The sequence below is a fragment of the Daucus carota genome, chromosome 9 (assembly GCF_001625215.2).
Source record: "Daucus carota subsp. sativus chromosome 9, DH1 v3.0, whole genome shotgun sequence".
NCBI lineage: Eukaryota > Viridiplantae > Streptophyta > Magnoliopsida > Apiales > Apiaceae > Daucus > Daucus carota.
In genome coordinates, this window is record NC_030389.2 from 10,032,323 (window position 1) to 10,045,298 (window position 12,976).

The 12,976-nt window shown below is 34.1% G+C and overlaps 1 protein-coding gene across 1 annotated transcript; it reads right to left on the reverse strand.

The window, feature by feature from the left end:
* Positions 1-4,651: 4,651 nt before the first annotated feature.
* On the reverse strand, positions 4,652-12,505 carry LOC108202379 (ankyrin repeat-containing protein At5g02620). The gene is made up of 5 exons (XM_017370756.2): positions 9,848-12,505; positions 9,263-9,693; positions 8,836-8,999; positions 5,425-6,080; positions 4,652-5,350 (listed from the first exon to the last, which is right to left on the reverse strand). Exons 1-5 carry the CDS (start codon positions 9,926-9,928, stop codon positions 4,748-4,750), a joined length of 1,935 nt encoding a protein of 644 aa, XP_017226245.1. The 5' UTR covers positions 9,929-12,505; the 3' UTR covers positions 4,652-4,747.
* Positions 12,506-12,976: the final 471 nt, after the last annotated feature.

A 12,976-nucleotide genomic window follows, 5' to 3' on the forward strand; every position in this document is an offset into this window, starting at 1 on the left:
TTTGATTCTTTCAAATTTAGATTGGTGGTAAACTTTGTTTTTAAATATCTAGTTTATCATATGCACAATAAAAAAAATATAGATATAAAAAGGTATTTAATACAATTCAGAGTTGACCAAACTATTATTCGACCGTTACATCATATAGTTGGAAAATCACACACTATCACTTGCAGGAAGTAAAGTTCTACTACGCCTTCCGCCGCTTACAATATAAAAGTATACAGGAGTGGCACCGATTAATAAGAAGAGAGTCAGTATACTCGCAACTCTGGCCAGTATCGTATTTTCAGCTAGCATGGCACTAGTTCCACCAACAAAAGCTGCCATCATTGTTAAAATCGCGAAAAAGTTTAATGCTGCTGTGTTCTGGACTATGAGTTTTACTTGACTAGCATCATCGTTAAATGATGTAACGAAGTAGAGTAATAACGAGGTAACCGAAAACAACAAGGCAATTGTATCAAGGGTTATAAAAACGGCAAATCTACGGGTTCTTAAAAGAATCGGGGATCCTTTGCTCCCATCAAAGCCCCCAGGCACGTTGAATAATGCTGAGAAGGCCACTGTTGCAATGAGTGCAGATACTACCATATGGGTGTTCACCGCTTTCCTGTGCTCCTCGACATCTATGTTGTTAGTTATTTCAGTATGTTTCACAATTCTTTTCCCACTCTCCGCATTTGGATGTCTGAGTGTACGCCACAACCACCAATGCTTTCTAACATTGGCGTCAATGAGTGATGCTCTAACCAAGAGCTGCAATGAAAGATTGTTGTAATCAAAACTCACAGGCGTGAATGAAAATTAATAGGCCAGGTGGAATAAGTACCTGATTGGCTAACGTATGTGTTTCTTGTTCCAAATGCAGTACATCCAAGGGGGTGTAATTGTTGGAATCTAGTACTTCCCAATCAACTTCCCATTCTGCTGTTCTTCTATCCATTAACTTAGAGCACAACCATCTCATCACAATCCCTAAGCGATGCTGCCGTTCAATCCCTCTTATTCCCATGATTATCATCCCTCCTAGACAGCCTCCTAGACAGCCACCCACCGGTCTGAGGTCCGCTGGATCTTTTGCTCACAACAAGTGAAACACTTGACGAGTTTGATGATCAAGAGAATTTGCCGACAATGGTAATAGATGAAGAGTCTGAAAAGAGCTACATTTATCAGCCGAATGATATTGGTCACAAGACAGCAGCAGGAGGATGGTTCATGTCAGAATAGATTTCCCGTTAAGTTTTTAACGGAATGGCCTATTTGAAAGTTTTTAATGGTATAATTAGTTGACTTGAAAACTTTTTTTACTCAGCAGACCAACTGAAAATTTTGGTTCTGTAGAGTGATGAAACAGAGAACTAAGTTAAATGATGTGATGAAGTATACAAACAACTGAAAGCACGAGTGCCACTTCATCTACATATATGAATGTACCAAATTGGGGGTCCATGAGCTCCGGACATATCATTCCTGTAGGAAGTATACCACCTGAAATTTACCTGAAATCAAGAATCAACAGTACTATACCGAAACAAATATTCAAGGTACGTGAAAACCACGCTGTCCTTAAAACAAATAAGCTCCTTTCACGTGGTGCTTGAAGGTGTGTTAGCTTTCCGTCTCCCAGGATGCAACAAATAAAGGTGATTTGAAGCACTTACAAACCCGCCTCCTACGAACTGAACAAATGTGGCTACTATCTCAGAGAAATTAGAACCTAAAGCTCTAAGATGAACACAAGGAAATATGGAAGAGTTGTATACTTTTTGGTATCCCAAACAATGAAGCAAAGGGCTCAAATATATAAGGGAAAGGATTTGTAACTCCCATGCATTAACTTTGCAACTTATGCAATACTAATGACATAGGGGTTACAAAATAAAATGGGAGTTACAAAATCAAAAACACATAAATAACAAATCAAATCAATTCAAATAAAATACAATATTTTTATTCAAATAATATTCCAACAATTCCAACTTGGTAATCAGGCAGAAAGGTGCATGTATTTTCTCCGATGTCCTTCGTAGTTAAGATGTTATTGTTTGTTTTGAGACCTTATAACAAAAATATATGTGCTCACTTTCCTTCTGTTTTGCTCCACCACATTGTGCACTATGGTGTTGTATGGCCCAGTGTTACATAAAACACGGTTCGATACGAAATGGGGTATGGAAACGGATACGCGAAACTTCATTTTTAATGAACCCGGTACGATGGAACGTACGGGTACGATAGACTTTTTTTAAAAAAAAAATTATTTATAAATAAGGTTACAATTTTAAATTATTATAAATTTATCAATATTATTTTGTTTATACTCCATCCGTCTCAATTTATAGGTCCAGTTTGGAAAAAAAATTTGTCCCAAAATACTTGTCCCTCTCTTCTTTCAATACAAATTTATCTACATATTAATTGTGATTTTTTTGAAACTCAACATTATTCTCATTTCTTTTTTTTTTTTCTTCTCATTATTCTCATTATTCTCATTTCTCAATGCACTAAATCCCTATATTTATTGTGATTTTTTTAAAACTCAATAATATTCTCACTTATCAATGCACTAATTAATGATACATGAGATAAGATTCCATCTAACCAACTTTTTTCTTAATATGTGTGTTTATTCCAAAATGGACCTATAAATTGAGACGGAGGGAGTACTTCAAAAAAATTATTTATAAAACAATAATAAGAGTCTGGGAGTTCATTGGGCTGGTGATTTAAGTCCTTTAAACATTATTTAAAGATGAGTTAGCTTGAATATATTGTTAATGGGCTTGCAGGTCCCAACTATTAGAATACGCTTTTATAACCTTACTGTTTGATCAAAGGCCGCCGTTATTCTTTACATATGTAGATACATGTACAGAACATATACACACAGTTATCATTGCCTTTCTTCTTCTTCTTCGTTTCTCATTCTTCTATAAACATCACCACTGACAAAGACACACAATACGTTCACAGACACAATCGACTCTTTCTTATCAAGAATCATGCGTGTTCATATGGGTACGTCACTACCAGCGTTTCCGGTCGTGACTTCTGGCGTTTTCGGTCGCGTTTGTTCCGGATTCGGGGACGAACGAACTGGGTCGCCGATCGTGGTCATGTTCCGCGTTCCGCGTATCTATGGTATGGCCCAGTGTTACATAAAACATGGTTCGATACGAAACGGGCACGGAAACGGATACGCGAAACTTCATTTTTAGTGAACCCGGTACGACGGAACGTACGGGTACGACGGAACGTATGGGCACGATAGATTTTTTTTATAAAAAAAAATATTTATATATGAGGTTACAATTTTAAATTATTATAAATTTATCAATATTATTTTGTTTATACTTCAAAAAAATTATTTATAAAACAATAATAAGAGTCTGGGAGTTCATTGGGCTGGTGATTTAAATCCTTTAAACATTAAAGATGAGTTAGCTTGAATATATTGTTAATGGGCCTGCAGGGCCCAAAAATTAGAATACGCTTTAATAACCCTACTATTTGATCAATGGCCGCGGTTCTTTACATATGTAGATACATATATAGAACATATACACACAGTTACCACTGCCTTTCTTCTTTTTCTTCGCAGCACTGACAAAGACACACAATACGTTCACAGACACAATCGACTCTTTCTTATCAAGAATCATGCGTGTTCATATGGGTACGTCACTACCAGCGTTTCTGGTCGCGTTTATTCCGGATTCGGGGACGAACAAACTAGGTCGCCGATCGTGGTCACGTTCCGCGTTCCGCGTATCTATGGTATGGCCAGTCTTAAAAGCTCGGCTTATAAACAGTTTATTATTTGTATTTTTTGTGTAAAGAATTTTTAAGTCAACTTCCAATTTATAAGCTCGAAACTGAGAAGTTGAAAATGCTAGTTTTTTAGTGATTTCATTTTATTTTTGAAATTTGATGTTATAAAGGTTCTCTTCTTGCATAACATTACTAGCATCTCGTTTCATTTTGGAGTCAATTGACTCACACATATGCTGAGGTAGGCAGAATCTTCTGTCGAGATTTTATCTTGGGAGATTTAATCCACTTATATTCATAAGTGATTTCAAGCTTCCGATTTAGAGCTTTCGATTTAGGACCTCGATTTATGTATTATCTCGTTTTTCACTTATATCTGAATGATTTTGCGCTTCGATTTTGAAATGTGTATATGAGGGCTATGATCAAGCTTTTCTCCTTCAAATAAATCGATTTGCCTCCCAACTTTTTTAGGATCTTCTTTCCTGATGTCTTGAGAATTCATTTTTTGTTTGTAGCTAAAGAAATACTCATTGTCCTTGCAAAGAAAAAAAGAAAAAAGAAATACTGATTACCTTGTCCCTGAGTATCAAGCCTTCAACTTTCTTTCTCTCAGTCTTTCCTCCTAAAAGTTGCCATCAAATTTCTTCTGCCCAGACTTTAACCTGATCAACCCTTTTGTTTTCACAAATCTGGTAACCACCATCTCAACTTCTTCTCTATTATCTATTCTATTCCTCTCCATTTCGATCTTCAGCCCTCTCCGATTACCTCTTCCAAAATTTACGATCAACCTTCAGTTCACTGATTCTTTCAAATTCAGATTGGTGTTAAAGTTTGTTTTTAAATATCTAGTTTATTATATGCACAATAATAAAAAAAAATATATATATATATATATAGAAAGCAATTTAATACAATTCAGAGTTCACAAAACTATTATTTCAATGTTACATCACGTAGTTGGGAATCACACACTATTACTTGTAGGAAGTAAAGTTCTACTACGCACTCCGCCCCTTCCAATATAAACGGATATAGGAATGGCACCGATTAAGAAGAAAAGAGTCAGTACACCCACAACATTGGCCAGTATCGAATTGTCAGCTAGCATGGCACTAGTTCCACCAACGAAAGCTATCATCATTGTGACAATCGCCAAAAAGTTCGATGTTGCTGTGGTCTGGACTATGAGCTTTACTTGATTGGCATCTTTGTTAGATGATGTAACGAAGTAGCGTAATAACGAGGCAACTGACAACATCAGGGCAATTGCATCAAAGATTATAAAAAAGGCAAACCTAGTTTTTCTTAAAAGAACCGGGGATCCTTTGCTCCCATCAAAGCCCCCAGGCACGTTGAATAGTGCTGAAAACGCCACTGTTGCAATGAGTGCGGATACTACCATATGGGTGTTCATCGCTTTCCTGTGCTCCTCGACTTCTAGATTGTTAGTTATTTCAGTATGTTTCACAATTCTTTTCCCACTCTCAGCATTTGGCTCTCTGAGTGTACGCCACAACCACCAATGCTTTCTAACATTGGCCTCAATTAGTGATGTTCTAACCAAGAGCTGCAATGAAAGATTTTTGTAATTAAAACTCACAGGTGTGAATGAGAATTAAGAAGCTAGCTGGTATAAAGTACCTGATTGGCTAACGTATGTTTTTCTTCTTCCAAATGCAGTACGTCTAAGGGGGTGTAATTGTTGGAATCTAGTACTTCCCAATCAACTTCCCACTCTGCTCTTCTTCTATCCATTAACTTAGAACGCAACCATCTCATTAAAATCCCTAAGGGACGCGGGTCAATCCCTCTTATTCCCATGATCCTATCTCTCACTCTTATTCGCATGAGCCTAGGAACCGCAATTCCCAGCTTGGTAATTAGGTGGAGTGGTGTATTTCCGCTATTGTCCCTTTTAGTTAAAAGGTTATTGCTTGCTTTAAAACCGCGGAACAAAATATAATCAATAACCTCCTTTCGATCTTCCTCCACCGCAATATGCAGTATGTTTCGGCCACTTCCATCTGTAATTTCCCAACAATCTGGAAAATGGTGGACAAATGTAATCATGACACCCACATTTCCAGTATATGCTGCTATATGTAGAGGCGTTCTTCCATACATCTTGTCTTTATGGTACGCCACATATTTGTCTTCATCAGCAATTAAAAATCCAACTATTAGTTCAATTATTGTATAAAGATCATTATGTGCCGCGTAATGAAATACCGTCCAACCATAATCGTCTACTTCCTTTAATAGACCTATGTTCCAATCCAAAAGAAGTTGCACGCATTCTGATATAAAAAAAAAAACACAAAACAAGAGTGATCTCTGATATAGATTAGACATGTGAATGTAGACATATTTATACATGAGCTCCAATAACAATTATGTAAGAACTTAGCAAAATGCAGTTCATAGTATTATGCACAAAATTTATTAATTGTAAATCTGAGAGCTTATGAACTCATAAATAAGTGAGTCTTGCTAATAATAATGAAGTGCAAGTTTTTGTCCATCTTCTTTGAGCTTAGGAGTCTTTAATTAGAAATTTTATGGTTCTTATTTATATTTCAAACTACGTCCTTTGTATATATGGGTTAAATATCAAAGTGGTGGTCATATATCACTTTTCTTACTGATTTTAATGGGTATCATTTTAATCATTAAAGTCACAATATATATCAATCAAGCACATTTAAATTTTAGTTTAAGGAATAAAAATATTAAATATAGAGTTTGACACATTATTTTTGAATACTACCACAAACAAGTAAAAGATTATAACTTCTAGTATTTAAGACAATATATTTAGATTTTATCAAGTTTATTTACTATTTATTTTTTATTATATTTTTATTTTTTTGTTTTAATTAAAAATAAATAATAGACAAAATTGGTAAAATCTAAATATATTGTCATAAATACCAAAAATCATAATCCTTTACTTTGTTGTGGTAACATTCAAAAATAATTTGTAAAATTTTATAAATAATATTTCTAATCCTTGAACTAAAATTTGGAGATATCTGATTGATATTTATTATGATTTTAATAATTGAAATTATACCCCGTTAAGATCAGTGAGTGATATACGACCTCCACTTCAATGGCCACTTTGATATTTAACCCCTATATATATAGTACAAACGTACAAATCAGTGATTATGACAATAATGTCTAGTGAATAGAAATTTTTAATTTAACAAAAACATACATACATCCATCACCATCACCACCACAATCACCTCCAATCACCACCACCACCACCCACTAGCGCCACACACGAGCGCGCCACTACCATCCCCACCCTCTCCCTCTCTCCCCACCACCAACTACCACCACCATGACAGCCAGCGGCTCTCTCTCTGTAGTTATTTGTCTTCACTGACCAGTGCTATACACACGCACACAATATCATCACTGCTTTTCTCCTCTCCCTCAATCGTGTCTCTCTCCCTCAATCGTGTTTCTAGCATTGCAGGCCTTGCCGGCGTCGCACCTGCCGCCGGCCGCACTACACCATCACAATTCACATGGCTACGCCGCCCCGTAAGTGCTCCCCTCCCCTTATCTCTCCATCAGATCCGCCTGGTAGATTTAGTGATTCTGTTCAAATATTTAGTGACTTTGTTCAACACATTTAGTGATTGTTTGTACGTTTATACTGTAGGGATTTTGTATTTCAGCACTTGCCTATGTATATATATATATATAATAATGTATTAAACTAAAAAGTTATACGAGGCATTGCAGTGGGCGGCTGGGTGATAATTGTACGTCCATTATTTTTTTAAACTATATTACCTCGGCTGCACCACACTCATAATGTTACTAGAGTAGTGACACACTCATAAAATTTGATATAAAATTTTATATAAACTAGTATGATAATTAAAATAATATATTTTATTTGATGCTGTTAATATCATATTAATATATCCTTTATAACACAGCTCACATGTATACAAATTTACAGCAAGAGTCTCACACTAGTATTTCTGAGAACTGATCATATTGAAAGAGATTCAGCTTCTAGTACTAATAACAATGTCATAATACATATCAGTCGATCAGAACTCGGGATTATAAGTATTACTTGACATTTATTAAATCTTTTATTCTAATATTTTCTTAGAGTATCTCCAAGAAACTCTTCATTTAGGAGCATCTCCAAGAGGCTCCTAAACTAGCTCTTAAATCAAAATATAAGGAGGATGAGGAAAAAAAGAGCTCCAAGAGGCTCTTAGTGGCTCTTAAAAACCTTAAGAGCCTCTTCTCTCTCCTCTAACTTAAGAGCTACCAGTTGGCTCTTAACTTAATAAAATAATCATTTCCTCCAATTCTTACATTGGACTCCCACTACATGACACATCTTTGAATTCAAAATATAAATATAATATAAGTTAAGAGCAAATATAAAGAGAATTATTGGAGTTGACACTTTTAATTTTATATTAACTTACTAGGAGCTTAATATTTTATATTATATATAGGAGCCAACTAGGAGACTCTTGGAGATGCTCTTAACTTGAGATTTGAGGAGTGTGAGGAAAAAAATTGCTCCAAGTGGCTCTTTAAATCAGTAAGAGCCTCTTATTTTTCTCTTCTCTCTCCTCAAAGTTAAGAGCCACCACATAATTCTTAACTCAATTTTACACAATAAAAAATTCATTCACTCCATTTCACCTCCACCGTTCCCTCTCTTTTTGTTTTATAGTGGAGCCCAATATGAATAAAATATGAAATAGAAAAGAGATATAAAGAGTATTGTTGGAGTTCACATTCTTAAATTTGTACTAAATTGCTAAGAGCCACATTATTTATATTATATTTAGGAGTCAACTAAGAGGCTCTTGGAGATGCTCTAACTTCTTGCACGTTGTACCTCCATTAGTAAAAGGAAAATGCTTGGTGCATTCTGGAATCTTATCCAAAAAAAAAGGTCTTGTGTAAAGCTAGCTGGTTTATAAAATTAGCTTTGGATCAAATTTGATTGAAACGTCAGTGTGGAAAATACGGAGAGAAGCATAATATGTGTAAACTTACCATGTCCACCGGGGTTCCTGTAATCCAAGACTGCAGCATGCAAAGCTGTTCTTCCTTCCGGACCACCACACATGGCATACAAATCAGTCTTCCCACCGGCAATACCACTAATGTTTGGCCAATCACAATTGTCGAGAATGGTAGCAATTATTTGAGGATAGTACCTGTAGAATATAAAACTGATTTGTATTCTATTTCTTTCTCAAAAAAAAGACAGATTACATGCAATATTTAAAAACAAACCTACTCGACTCTATTCTACTACTTCTAATAAATCTCCTAAAACTACTTTATTGTTTGATAGACTCAATATCTCCTACAAATTTTCTATACTCCAACAAACATCTAACTGATTGAAAACTAATGTACAAAAAATAAATAATTAAATAAATAAAAATAACTAAATTTAAGATTATTCCAACAGTACCTAATAGAAGCCAAGTACAGTGGAGTTTCCTTGTACTTATTCTGTGGATGTAGATAGCTTCGATCTCTTTCTACCAGAAATCTAACAACATCGATGCGATTGTATCGTACAGCCCCGTGCAAGGCGGTTTCAAGATCCTCGTCCGCAGTTCTCATCAGATTCTGCACCATCATTGATGCCGGATGGTTTGGTACATTATTATGTTGTTGAGCCAAAGCCGTAGCTCTATCAACGAGTGCCTGAACCACGTTAAGCTGCCCTTGTTTTGCTGCAAGGTGAAGCGCAGTCTCGCCTCTTGAATTGGTCTTTAAAAGTAGTGCTGCCCCATGGTGATTTAATATATGATGGACACAGTTTATGCTCCCGTACTGGCATGCAAGATGAAGAACAGTACTGTTGGTTGGTGTCCGTTGATCCTCTAGATTCAATGCCTGCATCGCGGCGAGTTCATTATGGTTATCATTGGTGACTGCATCATACAAGACGGAGTTCATATAGTTCATTGTGGATATGATCTACTGATGAATGCGAGAAATATTGATTGTCTGTAATAGTTTGGTGTATTTAACAGCAAGAAAAGTTTACATTTATAGAAGAGGCTGATCTCTTCTCCAAGTCGGTTTTTCCAGCACTAGGTGTTGGCCCGTAACTCGGTATTAGTATCATATTGTCCGCCGTGGCGGAACCCACACGGATTTGCTTTCAGGCTCCTTTCAAAAGGCTTCGTACTAATGGAGTCCTTTGGCCGCTTATATTCAAGATAAATTTTTTTTATCTTTCAAATGTGGGATTTAAGTTGACACCCGCTCAACAGCAGGTTCTCTCTGCTTGAGTTGGCTGATTGTAGATGGCTGTTTTACTTGGTTAAAGAAGCGTTTGTTACTTATAAAGGGGAAGGTACATATAACTGAAAATTAAATTTTGATTTTTGTGTTTGAACAAATTTTTATTATTTATAATTATTAGGTATAATATATATTAATATAATATTAAAATAATATAAATCAAAAAGTGATTGTTTACAATTTTTGTGAAATCAAAATTTTTAAAATAAAAATATAATTTTCAATCATTTAAATTCTGACTTATAGATGGAAAATTGACTTGTAACTTCTTCACACATATAGCGGCTGTTTAGCTAAAGTTAAAAAAAGTATTTCTTACTTAAAGTAAAGAAATGGCTAGAAGTGAGATGTAAATTAAAAATTTATAAGTGATTAAACTGTTTTGAAAAAAAAGTAGAAGTCTTGCAACAAAAATTAGCATTCTCAACTTTTTTACAAGTGTTTCTAGTTTTTTACACAAATAGGTGAAGAAAAACAGAAGTCTTCTTGGCAAAAGGAGGCACAAGCCTTTGACAAACAAACAGGCACAAGAATAAGTTGTTTCTAACTTATAAATCCCAAAACATCGCTTAAAATCACATCCAAACACCCTCTTAATATTATTAATCGTATATTCAACATTTTTTTTTTAAATTTTACTTGTACCGACAAAATAATGTAAATCAAATTGCCTGCGAAATGCGAAACACAAAATAGTAAAGATTTTGAACTAAAAAATACAAAGAGATGAGATGAGAAGTAAAATATACAGTAACAGTTAGTTAGCCAAAAATGAATTATTGAGTACAGGCAAGTTAAGAGGAAAAAAAAGGTACATATGAGGTGGCAGTAACATGAACGAATAAGCTTATCTTATGTGCATGTTCTTCTTTGTATGCAAGTGTCGTATGCAAATGCAAGTCGAGTGAGCTAACTCTCCCGGTGCTCTGGATTGTTGAATCTGGGACCATACTTTGTAAGTATTTTAAGTTTTGTGTAAAATATATATTTATTTTTTGAACACAAAATTAATATTTAGACATTTATAAAAGTAGTCTTGAAAAAGTTGTTAGATTATATTTTCATATCTACTTTAAAATAAGTGTCAAATAATATTAATTAATGATAGAAAAATGTTACAAATAATATTAATCAATGATAAAGAAACGAGAGGGAGTCGCCGTCGGACAGAGCTGAGTAATAAAATGCAAGAACATACAGTAACAAATTGGCGCAACTTTCTATTTGTTCAATCAGCACAACATACTGTTATGCAGTACACTAAAAAGTTAGGCCGTTTATATCTTTATAAATAGATATTTTTTTTTATAAATACAAATATTAATAAAAAATATTGAAAATAAATTATTAAAATATATTTTTTATACATTTTTTAAATAGGGAATACATCCACTGTTGCTGCATTTGTCGCGGTTGTTGCACAGCTGTGATACCGACTTTCTCTCTTTTTATAATGAGAAAATAATTACTCCCCCGTTCGATCATATTTATCACGGTTTTTATTTTTGGACGTCTCGCACATTTTTTTATATTACAAAATTTTCTAAAATAGTTTATAAGTCCCATCACTTTTCCACTTCCTTTTTTTTTTACACTATTTTTACTCAACTATCTCTCTATTCTACTTTTCATTCTCTTTTTCATTATCCAATAAATATTTCTTAACCTTCATATATGCTCAAACCCAATTAAAAAATTGGATGGGACGGAGTATATTTTTCCTGACAGACAACGACCATTTTCTTTTTAAATCAAGTAGGGTAAAAGTAGGGACTCGTTTGTTATTTGAACAAGACGTATAAACAAATTCAACAATGCAAAACATTAATAAAGTCATTTTTATTGTATTGGTTGTAGCCTTGTAGGTATAACAAATAAGAAGTCATTAAAAGTCTTGTGAAGCACGACCGTGGGAACTAGCGTCAAATGATTATAGTTAATCTTTACTTAGTTGGATTTAGAATCTATATTAGGCGCGAGGTAATTAATTTACGAATCAACCACTTTTTAAGTATGTGGTGAATTTTAATCGGCACAATTTAATTAATAATGATGACCCCTGCATACACAAATATTTTCATCAATATATTTCCTCCATCAAAATAATAAATAGTTGTTAGTGTGTGCACACGAACACATACTAACACATACTAAAAAGACCCATATTTAATGGGTAGACGGAGATGGTAACTAAGTTCCATAATTTGAGAGAGTGACATGTTAATCGCCCGTCTGAGAATCTATATTTATTTAAAAAAATTGAATTTGAACAAATAACCTGTTTGGAAATTTGAATTTGAATTTCATTTTAAATCCAAGAATTATTAGTATAAATTTTGAGAATTTGAAATAACAACTCAAATTTTATCATTTTGAATCCATCATCAAATGAAATGTACACCAAATTATTCATAAGATATAAAAATATATGAACATCAAATTATGTCATAAATTTCGTGTCGAATACAGGATTTGATTTTGGATGAATGAAAGTACATGATATATTTTATATAGAATTTTTATTTTGTATATGTTATGATATATTAAATATATATTCATGTAAAAACATATATTATTGTTGTGTTTGGTTGGAGTGAATGGAATGGAATGGAATGGAATGAAATGAGTATAAACAAAAAAACATAATAGAGTGTAGGAGGGAGGACTTTGAAAAAAAAGGAGTGAGCAAATTTTGTATGATAAGATTTGGGTAGAAAATGGGTATGATAAGGAATGGAGCATTCCTTTACAAAAAAATAGAGGGCTTGAGATCTAGTTAAGGGTGATAGGAATGGAATGGTGGAAGGAATGAAATTATTATACATTCAACTGAATTATAGTTCAAATCTCATTCCATTCCATTTATTTT

Coding starts and splice junctions, on each gene's coding strand:
- LOC108202379 (XM_017370756.2), bottom strand. CDS start 9,928: ATGATACTAATACCGAGTTACGGGCCAACACCTAGTGCTGGAAAAACC. Junction 9,000..9,262: donor CTGTACTTGGCTTCTATTAG/GTACTGTTGGAA, acceptor TATATTCTACAG/GTACTATCCTCAAATAATTG. Junction 6,081..8,835: donor CAGGAACCCCGGTGGACATG/GTAAGTTTACAC, acceptor TTTTTATATCAG/AATGCGTGCAACTTCTTTTG.